General features: G+C 39.0%; 1 protein-coding gene across 1 annotated transcript in view; it reads right to left on the bottom strand.

The window, feature by feature from the left end:
* The window catches only part of LOC101920729 (histone-arginine methyltransferase CARM1-like), an 81801-nt gene that overhangs the window by 45249 nt on the left and 10330 nt on the right, over positions 1 to 26222 (bottom strand). Inside the window, exon 2 of the mRNA XM_055791329.1 lies at positions 7220 to 7345. Coding sequence (XP_055647304.1) covers positions 7220 to 7345 — 126 coding nt within the window. The remainder of the gene's footprint in view (positions 1 to 7219; positions 7346 to 26222) is intronic.

The raw sequence follows: 26222 nt of genomic DNA, 5'->3' as shown, positions 1-26222 counted from the left end.
GACTGCCTCCTGTTAACAAGTGAGACAGTCTTTCATTTGGCACAAGAGAATTGCAAAATACCCAAATATTAAAATGACTGCTTTGCAATGAAGTGAAACATGCAGTAATAGTAAGCTTATCAAGGCCAGATACTATCCAAGATATCTGAGGCTGGAGTGTTATTTCCCAATGAGGAAGAAAATCTGTTTGCTTCTATTCAGTTGTAAGTATTAGACCTCAGAAATTCACATTGACACCTATTACAAGTAGCCTAGTAAAATTCCAACATCATTCACCACACAGACTCAAAAGAAAAAGCTCCCACAAATACTTGGGTTTACACCAGCTTGACAATTTATCCAAAATATTATTCTCTTTGTGTTATACCTTTCAATCAATTATACAGCTATTCATTGCCATAAACACAGCAGATTAGAATAACAGGATTCTGTTAATTTTAAGAACTTGTTTAATACTATTTATATCAGCACTAGATCATTTTGTTGTGAACATTACTGAATATTAAATCATAATTTGCAGCCTAGGTCACTTACCACAGTGCTACTTACTCAGCGAAGTTCTGTAGCCTTCTTTTGTACTTTTTAAATGAGTCTGGATTTGTACAATGGGAATGATTTTGTCCCAGGCACGCTAGTGAGTGAATCACTTCAAGTGTCAGCACAGGAGAACTAGATGCTTAGCAATTCAGTCAGTAAGCATTTCATCAGTGTACAGGGGTCTCAATCAGCTGTGCATTTTTACAGGAAACATGACTGATGGCCTTGTGTCATTCCACATCAGGAACTGGATGCCACATGTTCCAAATCTCATTATTAAGTTTCCTAGGTCATACTTTTCACAAAACAAAAACCTTTTCTATTTTTAGCATCAGTAATATATGCTTACTTTGGTAAGCAGAAAGCAAAATACTCTATCACCTCCAAGCTAAACTTCCTAACTAAAATCTATTTCCTTCCAATAGAACATTCCACTCATTAGTGAGTCACATTGATATAAACCAAAAATGAAGCCAAATTGATAAAACAGTTATTATCAAGAAGAATATTAAAGAACCTTTAATTTCAAGCTGCAACCATACTCCAAAGCAGTGTGAACTAGCAGATGCAAATGCTTCCCCCACTGTGTCAATCTCACACAAAATGTTACAGAAAGAATAGTCATTATTTGTAAAATGGCATTATAAAGTATCTAAATATAAATGTTTCAATTTCTTTAGAACAGCCATTAGAGTTGTATTACACAACGGAGTGAGAAATGGGTTTTTAAGTTTTAGTAAAATTTACATAAAGCTTGTACAAATTATTGTGCTATTGCAAAACTTCTGAAGTTAAACTATACTTTGGGAACCATTAAACTAGGAGGGATTAGACCCCTTCTGTTATTCTTCCTCAAAAGAATGGATTATTTTTATGTAAACAAGCTTCCTCAAAATATAAATTACAGTTTAATGAAGGAAGATCTTTTGGTTAAGTATACAGTGTAGTTGGATGAAATGGAAATATTAAGATGTGGTTGATGCAGGTGGTTCACTTGTGTTTTCTGGTTTTAAATAGCCAGAATGCTGAAAGTCTTGGTATGTAAAAATAGCAAGAGCCCCTTCTGAGCTTGTGGCCACAGATGTGCCCCACATGAAAACACTATCTGGTAGCACTGAATTAGCAGCTATTAATTTTCAAAATACTGCCAACATGTCTAAGATACAGTTTGCCTCACTGGGCTGCGCTGTCTGTTTTAAACAACTATCCACTCATCCACCCCCAATCTCTTCCACTTTTCCAGAACATAAGACATTAGAACTAAATGGATATTTAAACACCCTGAATGATTGGGCAAATTCCCAATACAAGCATGTTGCCACCTTCAACACAGAATTGGCACTGCAATATTGTCATTTACAGGTGTCCTGCTTTTGGCTGGGATAGAGTTAATTATTTTTCTTAGTAGCTGGTACAGTGCTGTGTTTTAGATTTAGTATGAGAATAATGTTGATAAAACATTGATGTTCCAGTTGTTGCTAAGTAGTGCTTACTCTAAATCAAGGACTTTTCAAGTTTCCCCTACTCTGCCAGTGAGCAGGTACACAAGAAACTGGGAAGGAGAATAAGCAGGACAGTTGACCTGAACTAGCCAAAGGGATATTCCATACCATGGAACATCACGCTTAGCATATATAATGGGGGGGGGGGGGGTGGGAGTTGGCCAGGGCCCGCTGATTGCTGCTCAAGGACCCACTGGACATTGGTCAGCAGGTGGTGAGCAATTGTATTGCAATTCACTGTTTTTTTTTCTTTTGAGTTTTTATTCTTTTTCTCTCTCCTCTTCATTACAATTGTTGTTATTACTATTATTATTACAATAGTGATATTTTGTTTCTTTTCAATTATTAAATTGTGCTTCTCTCAACCCATGAGGTTTACCTTTTCCTCGATTCTCCTCCCCATTGCGCTGTCGGCGGGGTAGGTGGGATGGGGGGCTGAGCATGCAGCTGCATGGTGCTTAGTTGCCAGCTGCAGTTAAACCACAACAACAGGCAGACAGGAGTAAAAAATCAATGCATTTAAAATCCTCCATAGAGTAATTTTTCCTAAGAGTGTGGGAAAATCACCCTAAATTACTTGCCTACAGAAGAAAAGAAAAAAAAAAAATCAGACCATATCTGGTAAGCCAAACAGTAATATTAACTAGCAAAAAACCAGCCCAGAATAAACCCACTGAAAATACCAGAATGTTATGAGTTACCCAAACCCCAGGGAGAAGTGACTGATCTTTTTACAATTCCCTTTATTTTGTCCTCCAGGAATCAGAATCAACCATTACTTTAAAATGCTAATGCTAAAATCATTCCCACAGAAATGTTCAGGGAAAGCCTGGAGACACAAGTAATGCCTTTAAGTGATCTTGAGCTTCCCTGTAGATCCTGCCACCTTGAACACACACAGTGAGGCAGCTCAGAACACCACAAAACTTGCAAATGGCTGCCTCTAACTGGATCAATAAAAGTAATGGCACAGAAAACCACAGTGAGACAATGGCAAACCCAGAGGTTTGAACAGCAAGACTAATGGGTACAGACACAGCAGGAGGCATGGCTGGTGGCAGCCTCTCTGTTAAAGATTCGCAAAGAGACCAGCAGTCTCCAAAATCACATCATGGGTATACGTTCTTGCACAGCACAGTCCCAAGCTCCAAATACAGCCTGGAAAATTTCCATTAGACACTTAATTCTGTTCTGGCTGAACAGGTCAAACTGTTTGCTGCATGCTCCCAAAGCCCACCCAGCTGTTTGGGTCAGCCGCATAAATGAATTAACTCGGAAAAAGCACCTACAAAGCTCAGAGCCACTTTGTGACAGTGGAGTAATTTAGAAACTGGAGTACGGCACAGAACCAAAGTTTCTGCCCCAGAGGTGAGAAGTTAGGTATTACAACATTTCATGTAGTATGGCTTAAAAGTAAAAACCTTTCTGGTTTTTTTTAAAGTCGCTCCAGTAGTACAACCTCCTACCGCTTCTCTGAGACTAGCAAATGCTGGATTTAAAAATCAATGTGAATTGCAGAGGTGCAATTACAGTCAATGCATTAAGTTCTCCTCTCAACAAGTTGCACCTCATTGTTTACACAATAAAATATCTCCACGAATTTCAAACTGCAAGATTAGACATTTGTGAATTGAATTGCTTTCTAAATTACCTCAAATAAAACAAGATGCAGGTAACAAAACTTCTTTTTTTTCTTTTCTGAAAACCAGAATTACTACTTTAAACAGAAAACCAGCAAGAAACCTGAGAGTCATTTGGTACTTCATATAATTTATTATTTGACACAAATTCTTAGATTTAAACAGCTGAACAGCTTCCTTGCAACCTGTAGGTCTTGAGACATATTCATTAGCTGTACCCACTTACAGTTGCTCTGGTTTGCATGACCAAGTGGTCTCAGTACACACTAACTGGAATCCTTCTGGATTAAATTAAATCAAAATATGCCCTCCAGGAATAAATGTCATCAGTGATCATTTAGTCTATGTAATCAGACTAGACATAGTAAACACACCCTTCATTCTTGCCTTCTTTCCCAGTGAGTATAGTTTATATACCAAGGCCCCAGCACCCATTGTTCAGTTTCTTCTGCACTGCGTGACTTGCTAATGGCGTCATAGCTCATCAGATCTATATGCCATTACATGAAATAATAATTTTGGGGAAAAAATCACCATAAGACATACCATGTTCCTTTGTTTGAAGTATACTGCAGTAACAACATGTATGCTTACACACACAAAATTCCATGTATGCCTTTAAAATATTTCACATATCTCTGTCTCTCTACAGATACACACACACACTCATATGTCTCTAGCTCAGTTCTTTATGTGGAGATCCATAAGTACTATATGCTATAAGTAACGGAAAACTGTAAATAACACTTTTTTTTCTTCACCTGTATTGTGCTTCTATGTAAGTGGCACAGCTATTAGAGCTGGCAGGCAACTTTCAAGGTCGAGTTGTGCTAGTAAACTATTGGCATGTCCAATGCATGGATACACTATGGAAGTGGCTGGAGACCAGGTTATGAGGTTTCAAAGAAAGGAACGTGCATTATACCACAACCCTGAAAGAACAATTCATCCTATGCTCATGAACTAATTCCGTGCTAAATTAAGCAGGCCATTTCCACCAAGGAGTAGAGAGCTACATACCGAGTCTGCCACAGATGAGCTACAGACTGGTTGGTTGGTCTGTTACAGATAAATGATTTCTGTTTTTGAAAGAAAAGCCTGTAGGCTACTAACTTTTCGTTTTTATTGCTTGCTTGATCCTACTCAGATGGTTAACATATGTTCAGCAGGAAATGAAAGATACAGTCTATGATTTATGACTGTCTAAATGCTGGAACCAGAACAGCAACTCTCTGTGTAGGCACAAGCAGGGCATGAATTTCCCTCTCCCTCTATTCCTCACTCCCCATCTTCCTATATCTTCCTGAAAGACAGAGGACTTAAAAAACCTAAGACTTTTACAATGCATTTTCGTAACTCTTTTCATGTATGAAAAAGGAGTTTTCAGTCCATTTTTTAAGAACAGCTTTAGTTTTATTTATTACACACATATACACATTTGCAAAGACATAAAACTGACAGTAACACCTACACTTGTACACAGCACACAACAAAAGGTTAGCTTCCACTCTATGGTCTTGACTTCTTTGTAAAACCATGTAAATTTCTCAAGACTAGGTGCTATTTGATATACTGGACACGTAGAAGAAGCTACCAGCAAGCTACTCCTATGGCACGGGGAAATAATATCATGTAAGTAACTTTCAGCTTAACACAGCACCCAACACATTCCCTTTGATATCAACAGGTTTGCCAGTTAATGTGAACAGACTTTACTTTGACCAATCCATTACATTCCTGTTGTTTTATCTATGAGTTGTTACAAGGACTAACAGGCCATTTCAATTTCTTTCTCCCTGAGTTTTAAAGATGAAAAATATAGAGAAAACACTCCATTTTGTCACATTAACAAGCAATCACAAGCAATAAATTAAGAGACTTACCTATACTGTTCTTATCTATTTCACAGCATGAAGTTATATTAATAAATACAAATCACTGCTGGATATAGCTAAAGAGAAGACTGAATTCAACACTTAATCTTCAAGGCACTCCTCTCAGGCAAAAATACCAAACTGTACAGAAATTTGTGGGATAGTTTTTCGAATACTTGTTTGTAAAGGTAGGGAAGAACACTAAAAGAAAATTCTTTTGCCTTGGGGTCCCAAGGCATTATCAGTGCCTTTTGGAATCAGAAACTTCCTAGGTAGGCAAGACATGGTAGCATTGAAGTACTGAAAAACTTGCCTGTTCTCCTTAATTACTAGCTAATTATCTCAGCAGTGAGCTAATAAATCAGTAAACAACCTAATGTCAGTTATCACTTCAGTTATGATGTGGGTCTCTGTAAGAGAGTATTATATTGCATCTCAAGAGAATTAACTCAAAGGAAGCACAATACTGAACTGTGACACTCAGATACACAGACAAAAAAGCCAACAGACACTCACATTCTTAGCCTAAATTCGTATTGTTCTAGTAAGGTAAGAGGTTGGAAACATTTTTCTTGGCAGATACAGATGGAAGGCTGTAACCAGGTGGGACTTCAAAGGCCACCAAGATTTGGCACCCAACTGAAAAAATCAGGTTAGTCTAAAACCTGTATTTTCTAGTAGAGTAGGAGTCAAGTGTTCATGTGTTGTGTCTACAAGACACAGAACTAGCAACTCACAGCGCAAACAAACCCATTGAAACCCATAAAATTCTCAGCACCTGATGCTTTGAAACATGTATGTGTCTTTAAATTAGCTACCAAAAATCAAATCCAATTGCTCTGTGCCATACAATATATAATGGAAATAACTACAATGGCCTCCTGGAAATCACCAGGCCTACTGATATAGGTTGCCATATAAGAACTCCTGGTTATTCCTAAAGAGGACATTGTATGTTACCTACAGTTACAGAATTTCAAAATGAGTTGTGCTCGTAGAATCATGCAACTGTTTAACATTACTCAGAATAAACAGGCAGCCTTCTGAATTACGTTGCGTAAAAACTAAGAATGCTTTTCCAAAATTTGGTACGAGGATAGCACATATTAAAAAGTCTCATGTGTTTGATTTACAAAACCGCAAGTCAGGTAGAATTATAAAAATACAGACTTCAATATTCTACTAAAATACAGTCAAGTTTCTGCAACAGAGTGGGTTTCTTTTTCAGCATCACTACACACACCTAAGGACTGCAGGTGTATGTTAAACTACCCCAGTTACCTCTACTGAGAAACAGAGCTGCAGACAGTTTCTGAATGGGGAGAAACCAGTGGCAGATTGCCCACACCAAGCATTACATTTACCAGTTATTAGTGTTTATGAAGTTAAGTGTTACCTGCATCTGAATGTGTTATCTGCATTTGCCTTCTTCAGAAAATTAATCTGTAGTTCTGCAAAAATGGTATGTCTGCTGTGTGAATGGTCCGTACTCCACAAAAGGCAGCTGGAGTGTTAGATGCAAATGAAGTGGCACAAATCTTCATAACAAATGTAGTATTTAAATACCCAGCATGAAACAGAGGTAGAAGATGACATATTTTAAAGCGAATGTCACCAGTGGCATGGCAGGAAGGTGCAGATACTCAGAAATGCAAGATGCACTTACCAGCTTGTGATTTGAAATGAAGCAAGGCACTGTGGTATCCCAGCGTAATTAACACAGACTGTTTTCCCACACGACAGTATTCAGTGTCTCTGTTAACCAAGCATTTAAACACACAGACTCCATCAGCTGAAGGGAAAAAAGTACTTTAGAAAACTTTTAGCAGTTAAAACCAAAACAATATAAAGAACTACATGTCCTTTTTGATTAACAACATACATAACCATGTATCTGAAGTACACAACTTGGTGAAAATACACTTTCTCTAACATGACTCTTAAGCCAATTCTTCAGTAACTGACAGTTTCCATCACAGTTATCACCATAGTTTCTTGAAGTTGCCCTGTCCTCAGAATATAGAAAAAGACCTGACTGAATTTTTACCCGGATCCTAATAAGGTCTAAAATTAACTTTTTTCCTACTTCTGCTTCTGTAACTCTGTGTGCCAATGTCCTGGCAACCTCTAGAGATGCTGCTCTGGCAAAGGAAATGTCAGGGTAAAGAGTCAGAGAACAGTAACATTCACTAAATGAGAAGTAAACCAGCTTTTTCTAGTAAAAACACACTACGTACCACACCATGCATGACAAATCTCAACAAACCTACCACATGAGAGAAAAATCAGACAAAGAAGAACACACCAGTACTTCAGAGCTAGGAAAAGCAGAGGGCAAGCCTGTGTACTGTGCTCTTTGGGGAGGGGAATCCAGTATCAGAGGCTTAAGTGGTGCAGTACATCAGTACACACCGTCTCATCATCAGCCACACAGCTGTCAGGAGGCAACTGCGTGAGCACATCAAAGCAAGATGAACTTTAGCACTTTCAGAAAACTGAAAGAGGTCTGAAAGGGAACTTCATGCAATTGGCAGCTATGAACACGGGCTACAATCGGTAAAGCTTTTAAGTTATGGGTATTCTGCGTTATATGTATCTTCATCACTCAAGCAGCAAAGCTCCAGGACTTCATATTCCTGGACCATTCTTTCACGCATTTTAGTCCACTTTGCTGACAACAAATGTTTATTATGCTTCTCCCATGCATATTTCATGCTTCTAGGGATAAGGTATAAACCAAAACAAACAAAATCCCCCACCAGAACTAGAAAAAGTAAAAAGTTTAAGGCAAAACAGAGGCAAAAAGAGAGCTAAAAGCAAAAGTTCACAATTGGCAGTAACACAGAAAAGTGATACAATGCAATACTAAAAAGTATGCAAGAGAAAAAAACAACGAAGGAAAGCCAGAATGAAGGGGAAGAAAACACACACCTTGAAAAAAGAAATAAAAAAGGAATTATTATTAAAAGCTCACTGGAAAGCTAATTATACACTGCTGAGTATATGTTCTGCCAACAAGGTTTGAAGGACCAGAGTGAGAAGACATATAGATACACACCATGCAGGCATCCAGTGCGTTTTTTTAAGCCTTATGCTTCACAGCATGTGCTGTGAAGAGAAGTGAACAGAAGACCACTATATCGTGTTCCACTTAGTAAGCAGAGTTTAATTAGGCAAAAAATGTTGTCAAGAAAGGGGACATGTCCTACCTGGGCTGGCACACTTTTACATCTGCATGCTCATTTGTATTTGTAGCCTCTTCCATAATTTAGGCTTGTGAACAAATTGAAGGCAGACCATTGGCCTTGCTACCACCTGTCACCATTCTTTAAAGGAAGGCACACTCAGCCTTCTGTTCCCTGGGCTGAACAGAGCCAGCTCCACTGGTGTACTCTTTTTGTACACCATGTGCTGCCGTTCCCTAATTAACTCTGATTACTACAGTTTGCTGAAGTATTTCATAGATTTGCACAGTGGTTGGCACATGGACTTCTACTGTTCCAGAAGTCCTGGCTGAAGCACATTGCTTTTACATTTCTCAATATGCAAGTTTTTCTTCCACTTATAACCATCAATGTCATCTTCCACATGAACTTTCAAAAATTTATATAACCTGCATCAGCTATTTAGAGTATTCAATACTAAGAAAACACTCATGCTAGCTATAAAAACAATATACTTTCAATGTACAGCAATACAGGAGTGAATCAACACATTTCTAGCTCACCCTCAGCACACACTTGAAATTGTCTTTTTACTTGTATCTCAGTTCATACATACTGATCTGCACTGGGCTGGGACAAGCCCAAACATGGATACAGTCTGGGCAATGAGTGGATTGAAAGCAGCCATGTAGAGGAGGACTTGGGGATATCAATGGATGAAGAACTGGACAAGAGCTGGCAGTGTGTGCTCGCAGCCCAGAAACCAACCATATCTGGGGCCGCATCAAAAGAAGCGTGGCCAGCAGGTCGAGGGAGGTGGTTCTGCCTCTCTGCTCTGCTCTTGTGAGACCCCACCTGGAGTCCTGTGTTCAGCACTGGAGCCACCAGCACAGGAAAGACATGAACCTGCTTGAGTGGGTCCAGAGTGGGGCCACAAAAATGATCAGAGGGGTGGAACACCTCTGCTGTGGAGAGAGGCTGAGCTGAGGTTCTTTGGCCTAGAGAAGAGAAGGCTCCAGGGAGACCTTATGGCAGCCTTCCAGTACTTAAAGGGGGTCTACAGGAAAGATGGAGAGGGACTCTTTATCAGCGAGTGTAATAACAGGATGTGGGGTAATGTTTTGAAACTGAAAGAGGGTAGATTTAGATGAGGTATTAGGAAAAAATCCTTCACTACGAGGGTGGTGAGGCAGTGGAACAGGTTGCCCAGAGGAGCTGTGGATGCCCCATCCCTGGCAGTGCTCAAGGCCAGGCTGGACGGGGCTTTGAGCAACCTAAGGTGTCCCTGCCCATGGCTGGGGGGTTGGAACTAGATGATCTTTAAGGTCCCTTCCAATACAAACTTTCTATGATTTTATCAATGCTTTTTTTTTTTTTTTTTTTTTTTTTTGTACTGGAGGCCCAAAATGGGATGTTTATTCAGCCTGGAGATGGCTTTCAGGGGACCTAACACCTATGTGGAGGTCTTTGAGAAGATGGAGCCAGGCTCTTTACTGAGGTGGCCAGTAGGAAATTTGGAGACAGTGGTGTACCTAAAGCAAAGTCCTGTTACCCCACTGAATCAGAAGCACACAGAACTGATAGGGACTTCTTTTGAACTCTCACATAAGCACATTGATATAGCATAGCTGTATTGGCATTTTTGTATGCAACAGTTCTGTAAAAAACAGTATTGCCATTGGTAGGAACAGGCCACAGGCCTAATGCAGACTATGCAAGGCTTTTTATCATATATATACACACCTGGGAGTTACTTTAAAATATTTGACATTTTGTATGAAAAATAAGGATAAATGCCTGCGCATGTAATGTCTAAGGTCCAAACACAGAGACTGTTATTCAGAAAACTGCAGAAAATTGCCTGACAACATTCCACAGTTATAATAAAATCTTCAAAGAAAAATATTTCTATATTCATCTTCAGAATATATTTTACATTCAGAATATGTAACATGGAATAATTATGGAGCAGGATGAAGACATGTTGATCTCCTTTTTTCCTATTCAGGTCTCAATTTACAGTGTTGTTTGGGGTTTTTTATTTACCCGTTAAATGATCCAACTTTTTTTTAAGATTACACACTTACAAGGATCTTGTTAAATTCTCATTATAAATGTACTAATTAAAAGATGCTTCAAAAGTCTGTTGCATCAGAAGAATGAAGATTCATCTCCTCTGAATGCAACAAAAATACATGTCACCTATACGGAGATTATTTCAGACTAAACAAATCCCCAACAGTTAGCACAGTAACAAGAGCTGTGTTAACAGCGGTCCATCCAAAAGCAAACTGATTATCCATATAAGAGCTGAACGCCACCCTACTAAGCATGGAAAACCTTATCTCACAATGCATATTAATTTGTTCTGAGGACAGTCAAACTTTAGGGTAGACATTCGCAGGCTACATTTAATTCAGGGCAAAGATGACAGTACCCAGCCAAACCCAGGAAAAGCAGCACTTCCAAAGAGATGGAAGGTAGTCAAAAGTCTGGCAAGAGCCTCAAGGTTCCTTCTTCCTTAAGTGAACAGTCAGTAACCTCTGGAGATGAGGCTGATCTGAAGTTAAACAGAATCCTAAATATTGAGGCCTGTGTGAAAAGAAACATGCAGTCTGAGCTTGGCTCCTATACTGGCAAAGAAACCTAGGCACACTACGTTTGCTGAAGAGCATCAGACGAGTCATTGGGAAGTTTCTTGAGAAATCAGTAACTATGAATAGAGAGAGAAATCCAAAACAATTGTTATTTGATCTAAACATGCAGACAAGCATACTAAAATGCTTTAACTGTTATTTCTACTTACGTTCTTCTAGAAACTTCTATCTATTGCATGTGTGTGTGTATACATATAGAGAGAGTATCTATTCTGTATATACATAATATTGTATATATATATACAATTTTTACTACCTGTATGGGTTGTAATTATGAATTTATTCTACTTTGATTTCCTAGAGTACAGTTGAAGTGATCACACTAAGATCATACCAAACAGGTCATATCACAGGAGCTTCTTCGTTTTGCTGGTTGCTTGATACCCCTAAAACCACAGCCATCATATACAACTCAGAATCTCTACAGAAGTATCATGCATTAGTTTCACATATTTATTGCAAAAAAAGCAAAAACATGGATAATGAATCTATCTATCCAGCCGTGAAGGGCTGGTATTTGGAAAGCCAAAGTTCAGCTACATTTGAAACTAGGAAGGGATGGCAAAGACAAAAGGAAGACCTTCTGCTACTACATTATCTTCAAAAAACCCCAAACTATTTTCTAAGAGAAAGCCAAAGGGTAAGCCAAAAGATTGCAATTCATAAAGAAACATGAAATTCACAAACTACAACATGCATTGTTTATACCCAGGACAGTAGTACAGTGTCTCCTAACATAAGGCAGAAACACTCTACTCTTCAATGCAGCTCCTTGAAATTAGACTTCAGACCATGAATTCCATGTCTCAGTGTATATTTTATTTTATTTGTAATACAAACAGACTACTACAGGAGGGTCCCAAGGACATTTCCTTTTTCCTTGTCCTGAAAGTCATCATTAAAAAAAATAATAAATTATTCTTTACTAAGCCTATGGGAACAGGTCACATACACTACCTTCTCTGTGAGTGAGAGAAATTAGTTCCTTTCCGTAAGTCTCTGTGTTTATTCAACATGTGAAACAGATTTTACTACAAGGACTGTCCTTTTGCTTCTTCCTACTACACTGTTGAGCATACAGATACAACATTACAGCTGAAATGTATTTATGAGAAATGTGTCATGAAGGTATGTAATTTAAAAATCTGTGGAATCATACAGGTTGTCTTAGCAGGGTTTAAGAAAGAACTTAAGAAAATTAAATGGAAAAGAAAAAACTGCATTGCATTCAGAAACAAAAAAACCCCAAACCCTTCATTGTTTTTTTTTTTAAAGTCCTCATAACAACTAATATTCAAACAACAGATAATAAACACATCAAAGCTTATGCATCTTTGACTACCTAGTGTTCAAGGGCACAAATGTTTCAGAACAGTTCCTCTCAAAGAAAACCAGGGTTCCTAAGTCAAAAGACCAAACGGGCACATCTTCTATGTCATGGTCTACTGCATAAAGCACCTTTCAACTTTACAAAACTCAAGAATAGCTGCTTAGGAGAAAACCAAGCATGTGGCTAACATTTCTTCTGATAGATACTAGCAGTAAAGAGAAAGTTTGTATGAAGTTTTTTGACACCTGGTGGATTTAGTGTGAAGTGACTCCATCAAAATTTAAACATGATGAACCTAAATAGGTTTGCAAGCAATCCATTCACAAACAAGAATAGAAAAGGGTGAAAGGTCAGCCATATTGTGAGAATCAAGGAGGAAAGCACAGAAATCGTTTTCTTTCACTTACATTTACTGACCAATGGATACTCTGTTCAAACAATAACCAAGGAATAAGTTTCAAAACCTGCAAAACTCAGGTAGTGTGACGTGGCATTTCTCAAGGAATACAGCAGCATTTACTTAAATAGATTCACATCTGGCTTTCCTAGACAGCCCCTACACTAGTCCAGTTTCTGGGCAAGTATGGTTTGTGCAGCTCTGCTGATCAGCAATCCCATCTCTCCTGATTTTTTAACTCCTAAACTGATTAAAATCAAATTTGGCCAACATGCCAAAACCATGGTGTTCCTGAAAATTGCATGTAAAGGGTCGTTGAATAAACATGAGAGGCCCAGTGTGCCATTCTTGCTGAAGGAAATTATCAACATGCTTAATAGTGACATTTTCTTCCCAACTCATGCATGAGTCAGCTCCAGAGTCAACCACTGTGGATGGTACATGAGCAGGAGATAGAGGATTCATAATCATGCATAACAGTGGAGTAACTTTAAGCAATCACAGAAAGGGTTGGGACAGAAAGAAAGAGGAAGCTCTGAAGTGATCATAGGAAAAGATGAGGAAGACACTGGGATAGCGAAAAAAGTAAATCAGCTGAAGGAAAGAAAGCTTCATTAGTTCTGCCATTCATGGTATAATTTGTTTTATTAGAGATGCTAGCCAAGAGAGTATCTTCAACAGGCTTTACAATAATGTGTGAACCAAGTCTCATGGTGCTCCTCTGCATTTATTACATCAGGTGACACTGTGCCATGAAGAGAGCCTGAAACCTTTCTGGCTGACCCCCAGCCCCCTGCCAAAATTCTGCAACAGAACAAAGTATAGACCCAGCATCTGCTAACCTTGTACTCCAACCACAACAGGTTCTCTGAATCAAATCCAACCTGAAATCACAACTAATAAATCACAACTTTATTGCAAAAGAAAGGTATTTACACTGTATCTACTTCAGTTTCCTTTAAGCTCACTTGCTTTACTGATACATACCGAGTCTCTAAATTCAGAACCCTAAACTTTGTCAAATAATGGCAAGAGTCTCCTGCAGAAAGCCCAAAAGCCATTTGCCTGAAGTCATGCAGCATGAGTCCTGCACACAGTAAGAGCTCCCTTCTTGCCCACAAAACACTTGTGGAGAATCAAACCACTTACTCCAAGTTGCTGAAAAATATATGGCTGAAAATAAACTTACTACCCACAAAAAAAGTGCTAGTTTCTTAAGAATCTAATATCGGAAACAACAGATGCAGTGGCTGTCCACATTGCATAATGTATTAGGAAAACCTGTTTTGAATCATACAGGCTACCCTCTTCTGGATAAAAAATACTTATTGCTTCCAGAGCAACTCATTACCGCTACCAAACTGGTCAGTCATCCCATTCAGAAGTTTGTTCACACAGAGGGTCATTAGCATACAGTAATTACAGGACACACCTTCCAGAAACTTATGCTGACATACAACTCCCTTCCTATAATCTGACCTCACTTCTATTTTACTTTCAGTGTAGATTGATGAATGTAACTATACTTGTACAGCTGCTTATCAGTTACTTTGAAAGTATCGTAGAATCACAGAATAGTTTGGGTTTGAAAGGACCTTTAAAGTCATCTAGCTCCAACTGCCCTGCCACAGACTGTGATATTATTCCAGTAAACGAGGTTGCTCAAACCTCTGTCCAACCAGACCTTGAACACTTCCAAACATAGGGCATTCTCTGGGCATCCTGTTCCAGTGACTCAACACCCTCATCATAAAAAATTCTTCCTTATGTCCAATCTAAAACCACCCTCTTCCCATTTAAAATCATTGCCCCTTGTCTTATTGCTACACGCCCTGGTAAAAAGCCTCTCTCTGTATTTCTTCTAACCCCCTGCTCTAAGTATTAAAAGGCTGCAATAAGAACTCCCCATAGCCTTCTCTTCTCCAGGTTGAACCACCTCAACTCCCTCTGCCTTTCCTCCTAGGAGAGGTGTACCAGCCCTCTGATAATTTCTGTGGCCCTCCCTGGACCCACTTGAACAGGCCCATGTCTTCCCTGTGCTGTACTTCAATGGAGCTGCTGTGTACTTAGAGCAGCCCATTCCCCTTGGAGGTGTCACAAGAAGGGCTCCCAGAAATGTACTAGTAAGTTTTCATTACAACTTATGAAGGCTGTTTTTTCATTTGAAAGGCTTGCACTTCACTAAAATATTACCTGTTGAGGGGGTTTGGGGGGTGGGGCGGTCGGTGGTGGTTTTTTGGTTTGGGTTTTTGGTTTTTTTGGGGGGGTGTTTTTGTTTGGTTGTTTTTGGTTTTTTTGTTTGGTTGGTTTTGGTTTTTTTACTGTGAGCTGTAATTCATCAATTTAGTAACTATCATGTAGATAACAGTTTGTCAAAAAGGTCACTTAAAGTATTATATTCCCAGATCAAATTTCAGGATAAATGTTCACATTTTTCTCAAATACAGCAATGTGAGTGTAACTAGATTGGAAGAGTCCAATCCTGACTAATAAAGTGACTGTTTTGTGGAAAGACTACAATGGTATTGGTCTAGTTCAAAGCTAAGCAAATCTCATAGTTACAAACATGTCTCTGCTTTTAACACTGATTAATCTTGGAGTACTACTTATAGCAGTATTAGGTGAAAAAAGTATGTATTACTCCAGTTTTAGGTGTACATTTATAAGAATGGAATGTGGCACTCGGAAATTTTCACTTCCAGCTGTCACTTAAATATTCCTACAACCCACATTTACACTGATGAAGCTAATGGCAATTTCGCAGTCAACGCAATGAACAGTTCGTTCCAAAGTGTCTCACGCATGTATTCTGCCATGTATCCCTTGCCAATTACAATTAATGTATCATGGTTAAGTCCTACCTATAGCAAAATCAATTGCCTCTTAATTTGGAATATTCTACATATTCACTGGAGCTCCTGTGTACAGCCTCCACATATTTTCTGACCTGTAGGGAACAGAGGGGTCAAACCCCCAAATGCTGGGATCTTTCCTCCTACCAGCCAATAAACTACATAGTACAACAATATTAGTAAAAATGTATTTGCCATGTAGAGATCTGTACAGATCCTTCTTCACCTTGACAGACAGGCAGCATAAAGCTGTGTTAATTCAGAACAACAAAAGACAAAAAAGCACCAGATTCTGTATTTTGGTATCAAGGTGCAAGGCAATAAACATGGTGGCCAATGTCATACCCTGCAGAAGTATTTGAAAGGTTAGGGAAAAACTTACTGTTTTTTACCCTCAGTTAAAATGGAATAAGAAAATAACACACTTCAAAACACAGTACACAAGATCAATACCATTTCAATTTCTTGCTTTTACATTGCACTGAATATGACAGCTCACTGCACAGCTGTGACAGTCAACAACTACAGAAGACTTTAATAGGACTAGTAGGTTGTTATTGCACTGAGGTGGAGAAGGCCATTGCTGATAGCACTGCTTTTCTACTTGCAGATGCCAGAGATTCTCTGTGATAACCTCCATTTCCTCAGCCTGACTTTTGAAATAATTTCATATCCATTTTGGGTGGAGCATATCCTCAAGGTCTATGTACCACTGAAAAAATTCAGCCTACTTCCCTGTGGGTCCTGTGCTCACTCTCTTATTAAATACATTTCAGGATACTCTTAGGACACACTTTACTATATATTAAAAATAAACCAGTTTGTTAAAGGGTTTATAATTCCATTGTAAACAGGAGAAACAAAACCACGGAGGAACACTCTTCACTTCCCAGCTACTGGAATAGCTACAGAATAGCACAGTAACTTTAGTTAAGCTGCGGGCAGAAATTCAGCATTTCCGAAGAGCATGTCTTTTTCTTTTAAAAGACACACAAAGCTTACATGGTTTAAAGGGAACATATGCAGGACTATCGAATCTTGGAACAGTGGTCCAAGGAACCAGAAGGAATCTCCTGCACAGAGCTCATTTACTCCCTTCTAGCCTTAAGAGATTTTACTTCTCATTGCATTTGCCTCTCACTTTATTCATCTTAAATACAGTCATTTTTAGGTTTTGAGCCTTTTTGGTTTTAAGCCTTTTGATGCCATCATGCACGATGGTGCAGCTTGGCAGCAGGTGGGACATGGCCAGGTGCATCACAGATGCAGAGGGGAAACCCCAGCAAGAAGGCTCTGTGAACACTGTCTTGGAGAATGACTAGCTGCAGAAGCCCCAGGCACCAGAATGACATGTTTTCACTGAGACTCTTCCCACTTTGTTTACAGAAAGAGAAAACCGTGTAGAAGAGCAAAAGGTGTAAGAACTTTTTATTGGGTCAGATTTTGATTGCAAGGGTTTTCTCCATTCCAGTGGCATCCTCCCCTTCCCACGCATCTCTCTTCTCATCTGCCTAGACTTTACAGTGGAAAACAAATACAAGGCACCTAGATTTCCAAGCAAGCTCAACAATGATATGGGAAATCAGAGGCAGAAAGCATTGTTGTATCATCTTTTCTCACAAAAGTGTGTGAAGCTCGTTTTCTCCTCTACATGGAAAGAAATTCCTTTTCTATGGGTGATTTATGGTATTTACTCTACAAGCTTTGAAATACTATACTTCTGATCAAAAGCATAAGAGTTTTAAAAAGTTACTGGGTTCACATCAGGAAAAAAACCCCGTAACACACTATGGAACTTCTTTTTCTTAGACTACTATGATTTCAATGGCAAAAATGGCACGACTCAGATATTTGCTTGATTAAACCAAACTGCAAAACTTAAAAGGATGTTCCATACAACTTATAATTATTTTTTTAAATTTGTGAAGAATAGTGAGCAAATGCAATAAAGGCTCAGGAATAAAAAACACTAAACTAGGAAGAAAGAGGAACAAATAGAGTCATATGATAATCTTACCTACTTACTTGAAACTAATTCTTCTCTCCATAACTTTCACCAATGTTGTTGATGATTGTACACAGTGGCGGCAGTGCAGTAAACATGGTAGCATGGCACAATGTGGCTAGTCAGCAGGCAGCTTAAAATACAAGTACTGCACTATACCTGCTCTTCTAATAAAAAGAGAAAAAATGTTCTACCTCTTATCTATATGAAGAACAACCACACTCAAAATGTCTACAAAATTGTCTCTTTCACATAAAGTAAGTAAGGAGAAAAAAAACCAAAAGGTTTTCTGAGATTCAAGCCTTGGCGTTCTTCCCAGTTATTTTACCTTAACATTTCACTTGTTCAGAGATTTAACATTACTATCACTGTAGACAAAAAGTCCTAGGGTACTGTTTGATGACAACAGCATAAAACTGTTGTTAGTTTTATGCATGTGAGCTGGCTGCAACCTCAATGAGGAGTACAAGCCTGAATTCTGTGTAATTTAAACACAGGCATCTTACTACACGGAGGCCTAGATTCTTTCAAGATCAGAATAAACAGCTGCCCTGTTAGCTAAAAAATGAGTACCATTTTCTTGCAAAAGGAGAGACACCCACCCACCCCCAACTAAGATAAATAAATAATAAAAAAAACCTAATAAATGCAAATTTCAAGAGGAACTATGTATTTTACAATATCCTCCTACCTGTTTCACAAACAACAAAAAAGCCAAATCATTACTGTAAGCAAGCTGATCTGGTTACATTCCTCTAAAGTCAATACTTCCTACATGATTTCTAGACAGAAAAATAACAACTGATTATTTAAAATATTTTCCTTATTCACATATTAATAACAAAAAAAAGAGTTAGCCGTCATCTTTTTAGAGGCACCGAAGTCTTCCTCCTTTGCTGCTCTTCAAAAGAGAACTTGGTAAGGTTTTCCTTAGCAGAAAACCTTGTGATTGAGAGTCTGAAAAGAAGTATGAAAAAGCCTGGAAATGAGGCAGAGGGGCTTGGATGAACCTAGATAAAAAGAAAACAAAGGAACATGCTCCTCTAAATTTCACTTTCACAGCTCCATGCTCAATGATAATTGAAATTAAAATCACTTATCCTCTTGCTGGAAGTATATCGAAGCACTGGCTAAGTTTACTTGGAAAATAAATCTACCTTGCAGATAACCTGTACCCACCCGTTGATGCCATCTACAGAATTGAGTACTAAACACTTAATTTTGTACTGCTTTTTCCCTGGATTAAGGTGTTAGGTGAACTATTGAGAAATATTTTAAAATCATCAAAGTGTTTTTTAGGTACACGGTTCTCAAAACTAACTGTTACTTAGCTAAAACAGTTAATCACCAGAAAAGGCATTCACCTCACAGAGTGACTTTTCATAAGTATAAGAACTCTTCCAGGGGATGTAAGATTTAAAAGTTACTGATGCTTCCCTGCCAGTTCCCCAATGACAAAGATTTTCCTGGCCTTTGTGGTTAAGAGAAAGAAGATGTTTGTATTCATTTAATAATTACTGCTAATCACCTTTAGAACAAAGACAATCTGGCACAGTTATCTACTCCTATATACCTTTCAGGGTTTGTTTGTTTGTTTTTTGGTTGGTTTTTTTCGTTCACTACACCTGTATCCTGTTTTGAACACAGATCAGCACCTACTGCATGCAGAAGGCTAATGCAAAAAAAAAAAAAAAAACCAAACCAAAAAATCCAAGCAATTCACATCCATCAACATCTTGTATTTTGCTACTGATGCAAATACAAAAATAAATACAGCCCCACAAACAGTGGGCTTCAAATAAGCCTGCTTACTAATTAACTATATCACACCGCCTGTTCCTTCAGCTGATTCATAACACCCCTTAAAATACCAAACACAACAAAGAATGTTTAGCGCACACAACTAAGTGCAATGTAAACATCCCTTACTAACAGTTAACTGAAGCTGGTACATTTGCACAGCAAAAGACAGCTTCCAAAGACACTGACTCAAGTCTGAAAGTTATCTGCAGGCAGCAGCCTTGACTGAATAAGTAACCTGACCTTTGAAGGCACCTGTCAGAGTGCTGGTGTGTCATCCTCAAAACAGAGCTCTGCCTTTACCTGCAGTTATGCAGCTTAACAAATAAAACATATAATGGCAAGGAGATCAAGGGTCACCAACTCCAAGCTGTGTAAAATTAATGCGGTGGTACAGAACAATTAGTGCCAATTTTGAAAGAGTACTCGGTCAGCCTCAAGAAGATTGTCATGTTGCAGTAACAACAGGAAACAAGTTACCTCTTCTAATTATTGGTGCAGCTGACACATCCAAGCTACAAAAGCACAACTTGACTTATAAAAAAAGCTTGAGACAGGAGGACAAGTTGGCACTTACAATCATGGGCTCTAATATTTTTCTCATACACAAGCCACCTTGTGCATACACCCACCTCTGCCTGTAACCTCACTAGTGATACCTCCTCCAAGTATTAACTGCACCGTTTAAAGCCTCATACATGACTAAAACTGGCACCCAGGAGGCGTAAAGAATCTCTGTGACATGGATCCACAATGGTGACGATTTAGGACAACTGTCCTCTCAGTATACCAACTGTCTTGGATGTAGCTTGTAAGGCAGTCAGAATCAGGCAAATAATCCAAAAAAACCACCATGCGAGTGTGATTTGAGGCACAGAATAGGATACCTACTTTAATCGTGCTACAGCAAACTTTAGAGAAAAAAAGATTTAAAAAACCAGTATTTATCTAGACAGATATTAAACAATTAAACAGTGTTTAAGTCTGAGAAATTTATTTCTCAATTATATACTAGTATCTCTAAAAGTATTAAAGCATTTATTCTCTACTATAAACAGGCACAGTTGCATTAACTTCAAATCAACAAGTATTAATCTCAGACTACTGTGGTAAATCACTGGAGTTTAAAGGCACTGCAACAATAAAGCACCGGGCTTTCAATTAAGATAGGATACAAATACCATGGCACTGTATAAGCTACTTCTTTATCTTCTAAAGGATTTAGAATAAGAAAATCAAGAATAGCATTTCATAATACCTCATACTGCTAGCTGTAAATCGATTTCACACTGCTGGTGTCTACTCAGCTTGACATTTAATGAGCCAGTGCATCTCCTTCTTTACACAGAAACATCTTGGAGAGGAAAGGCCTGGTGTAAAGTTACTGGATTTGCAGAAAGAAAAGGCCATACTTGTATTCTCACTTTCCAACTCCTTTTCTAATTACAAGATATATTTACTTTTACTTTATTTTTGCTAATTTATGCCCATACATTTCTGACAGCAGCATTTCAACTGTAGCTTTACACAAATAAGATGTTAAAAAAATAAGTACCACAAAACTATCAAGGAAGATTTGTAATGATACACGACTTTTGATCACTTGTATTTAAATTATAACAACAAAAAAACCCCAAAAATCATCAGATTGAAAAGCATAGGATCTTCTGGATTGAAAAATCCAACATACTCAGCAGCAGTATTTTTTTAAGAATTGGGGGGTGCAGCACAGCAAAAAATGCAGGCAGCAATTAATCTCCATCACTTTGAGATACAAGCTCTTTCATTTTGCACTGAGGGTGAAACTAACGTTAAATCTAGTATCTTAATATTTAGCACCTAATGCAAAGCGTCATCAAATGTAAATTCAAAAAATAAAGTTTATTTCCTGAAAACTTAATCTTTTAATAATAACAAAGAAAAGGAGAGCAGTAAATTAAGAATTTTTCTATGGTTATCTAAAGAAACTAGCCTTCTGTTTATGAGTGAAAATTTTAAAATAGGGAAATTAAGAAATTATAGTCACTGACCAGTATATATATAAGATTTGTTACATTTTTATCAATAAGTCAGATATATTTTACCTTTTTAAGCAGTGGTGAGAGGGAGCAGGGAAGAAAGAAACAAAAGATACAGACATATCTTTAGTCATCACTAACCTTTGCTGCCTTACCTCAGTACCCTCTAGTTAGCCACATAGCCTGTAATTTTCAGCCATCTCCTCCTGCTTCCTATTATAATTACACCCAATATATTTGAAGTAGTCTTCCCACTTCAGCCATGCTTTTTTTTCTTCACAAATATTTTTAATATATTATTTACCAAACATTTAACTGGATGTCCTGGTTTCAGCTAGGATAGAATTAATTTTCTTGTTAGTACACTGCTGTGTTTTGGTTCTAATGTGAGAACAATGTTGACAGCACACTGATGTTTTCAGTTGCTGCTGGGTGATGTTTATACCAAATCAAGGACTTTTCAGTTCCTTGGGACCTGCCAGCCAGAGGGCTGGAGGGGCACGGGAAACTGGGAGGGGACACAGCCAGGACAGGTGACCTGAACTAGCCAAAGATGTATTCCATACCATGGGACATCATGCTGAGTATATAAACTGGGGGAAGAAGAAGGAAGGTGGGGACATTTGGCATTATGGTGTTTGTCTTCTCAAGCAACTGTCACGTGTGATGGAGCCCGGCTTTCCTGGGGATGGCCGAACACCTGCCTGCCCATGGGAAGTGGTGAGTGAATTCCTTACTTTGCTTTGCTTGCGTGCGTAGCTTTTGCTTTACCTATTCAATTGTTCTTATCTCAACTTTATAGAGTTTTACATTCTTTTCCAATCCTCCTCCGCATCCCTCTGGGTGGGGGGTGAGCAAGCGGCCGCATGGGACTTGGTTGCCAACTGGAATCAAACCATGACACCAGACAACAGAGCCTTACTTTGTTTCTACTCAGAAATGCACAGCCACTGTGAATAGTAGAGTGCCAAAGGATTAAAACCAGAACATAGTAACTAATGATAATGATTGAAGAATTCCAAATTCGAACAAAGAATTTGAATGCCTTTCCATTACATATCCCCTGCGTATGTCTGAACCTACTATCACTCTCTCTGCACCAACACTGCCTTGCACTCATTTTATATCATGCTACTTTGGAAATCAAATAAGCAGATCTGCTTTTACAAAAACTAAGTACCTAATACAACATTTCTGCTACAGTTTTGGGAGCCACTGTATGGTCCGGGACATACTTGAAGCGTTCTGTACGTGTAACAGTGTGAAATGAATGGAAGGCCTCTCTCTAGTGCACACTTTTTAGCTGCCAGAAGAACCTGGCATACAAGTAGCTGGCACTGAAATGATCAAGCTATCATGACCTCAGTGCAGATGGTTTGCTTTCCAGATGTCTATTATTAAACAGTTGCAATTTTTTTTCTGGATAAAAAGAACCTGATCCTATGGACACATGCAGACGTTAATGCCACCCATGCTACTTACAGGAACACTGCCAGCTGAAGTCAATGGCAATAAATCCCAGAGGCAAAATTACTAGTACACATTTTTGCAGGGTAAGGATTTGTGCCTGATGCACTCAAAATTATATAGCTAAACATAAAGAGATGAAAGACTGTCAAGATTTTCAGATGCCAAGACCTTAATTAATTTATAGATAGCATGTAAGATTACTGAAAGGAGAAAATTATTTACGCTTACATTTACTTACCTCAAAATTCAAATATATTTACATACAGCTTTCGTTTCCTCAGCAGATTAAATAAATTAAAATTCACCACAGAAAATTCAAGATAAAATTAGAAAAGATCATAAACCCAACCGAGCTAGCAATGGGACTCTTTATTATGCTAACACAAACATGTGCAAGTGTCCTGTGAGAGTAGGATTATGATACTACTACTATGTAGAAATTCTTCCATGTATTAAAAAAATCAGTCGTCTGTAGCACACAGAACAAAACAGTATGTGTTTTTGTCTCTTGAACCACCAAACCCAAGTCCACTGCACTAAATGCATTGCTGAGTACAACTTCTGCCAGCTATGAAAACATCTGTGATGCCAGGTTTTGGTTGCCATTTTGTTGCCTTTACAACACATTGATGCCTTTATTTGCCTTTGGCTGGAGAAAAGACACAGGCAGGAGCTGATCCAGACTGCCATGAAGTCAGTAAGAACCTTTCCACTAGTATCAGTGGCCTTCAAATAAAACTTTCTTGTATCTATCCACTTATTTTCTCTGTGCATGTGATTTAGGTAATCTGGCAAAATAATACAACCCTACAAACCTGAATAACCTCCCTTTTCTCCCCCCAAACAAACCCAGAAAAGTAAAACCCTTTCAGAATTTCTCCTCCTTCAACAAAAAACATATCCTAACTCAATTTAAATATTTACTGTGGAGACTTCTAGATTTAAAATCTTCCAGGTAGTATCCTCTTCCTTAGCTTTGTGATCTAAAAAACCAAAGATGATTCTTTTCTTCTCTCATGCATCATTATGTTCTAGTTAGGCCAGGAAATCCTTAAGAAACAACTACTTTTATTAGAAGTATCTGGGCATCACTGCAAATATTGAAAAGCAAAGAGACACAACCTTAATATTTTCATTAATTTATGTTGCCAAGCTAGAAAGTTAAGGCCTACTTTTCCATTACACCTATTTCCATCCACACTATCTCTTCTTGACATAAGCACGGGATGGTCAAAGCCCTAATTTAGTTCAGATCAGGCTGCAGTGGAAGTAACAAAATCCAAAAGTATCATTATTCAGCAAGGCATTTAATGTCTTCTGGTTCATTTAGGATTCTTAACTTAGGCTGTGAAAAGGCAATTTCCAGCAGTTTCATTTTGCTAGCACTTATTTAGGCTTGAGAAATTTTAGACTCTTTCTTGAAGGCCCTTATTCAAAGTTTAAACTCAAGAAATCTTTAAAACATTTGCAAACCAGCCAAAGTAAGCTGTCTGAAGTTCTTCCTAGAAAGCTGTGTCAGCAGTAATACCGTAAGAGCCATTAAACTGTACCTTAAAACTTCAAGTTAAACATAGCACAAGAGAAGGAAGTGGTTCAGAGGGCAAACACAGGGAAAAGATGATAAACCCAGACAAATCATTAAATAACAGAATGCTTTGGGTTGGAAGGAACCTTTAAAGATCATCTAGTCCAACACCTCTGCAACAGGCAAGGACATCTTCAGCTAGATCAGGTTGCTGAGAGCCCTGTCCAGCCTGACCTTAAATGTTTCCAGGGATCTGGATCTACAACCTCTCTGGCCAACCCCCTGCAGTGTTTCACCACCCACATTGTAAAAAATGTCTTCATTCTATCTAGTCTGAATCTAGCCTCCTTTAGTTTAAAACTATTACCCTTTGTCCTGTCACAACAGGCCCTACTAAAATGTCTGTCCCCAATGTTCTTATAAGCCCCCTTTAAGTACTGAAAGGCTGCAAAAGGTCTCCCTGGAGCCCTCCCTTCCACAGGCTGAACAACGGCAGCTCTCTCAGCATTTCCTCATAGGAGAGGTATTCCATCCCTCTGACCACTTCTGTGGCCCTTCTCTGGACTTGCTCCAACAGGTCCATGTCTTTCCTGTGCTGAGGACCCCAAGGTGGAGAAGTACTCGAGGTGGGGTCTCACCAGAGCAGAGTAGAGGGGCAGAATCATCTCCGTCGACCTGCTGGCCACGCTTCTTTTGATGCGGCCCAGGATACTGTTGAGTTTCTGGGCTATGAGTACACATGGCTGGCTCAAGTCCAGCTCTTCATCCACCAGTACCAGCAAGTCCTCTGCAGGGCTGCAGCCAACCTCTTCATCCCCCAGCCTTATTGATACTGGAGGCTGCCTCAGCCCAGGTGCAGGACCTTGCACGTGGCCTTGCTGAACCTCATGAGTTTCACATGGGCCCACTTCTCAAGTTTGTCCAGGTCCCTCGCAATGACACCCTTTACCTCAGGCAGGCCAACTGCACCGCTCAGCTTGCTGTCATCTGCAATTTTGCTGAGGGTGCACTCAATCCCACCATCTATGTCACTGATGAAATTATTAAACAAAACTGGTCCCAGTACGGACCTCCGAGGGACACAACTCATCACTGGTCTCCATCCAGACGTTGAGCCATTGACTGCTACCTTCTGGATGTGCCCATCCAGCTGATTCCCTATCCACAGTCCATCCATCAAATCCATCTCTCTCCAATTTAGAAGGAAGGAGGTTGTGGGGGTCTATGTCAAAGGCCTTACAGAAGTTGAGATAGATGACATCGTAGCTCTTCTCTCGTCCACTGATGGAATCACTCCATCATAAAAGACCACTAGGTTGGTCAGGGAGGACTCGTCGTCAGTGAAGCCATGCTGGCTGTCGCAAATGACCTCCCTGCCCTCCCTGTGCCTTATCATAGCTTTAGGAGGATCTGTTCCATGACCTTCCCAGGCACAGAGGTGAGGCTGACGG

Source organism: Falco peregrinus, chromosome Z (genome assembly GCF_023634155.1).
Source record: "Falco peregrinus isolate bFalPer1 chromosome Z, bFalPer1.pri, whole genome shotgun sequence".
Lineage (NCBI taxonomy): Eukaryota > Metazoa > Chordata > Aves > Falconiformes > Falconidae > Falco > Falco peregrinus.
Note: the sequence above shows the minus strand (reverse complement) of the source record. Positions and strands in the feature narration are given on the sequence as shown.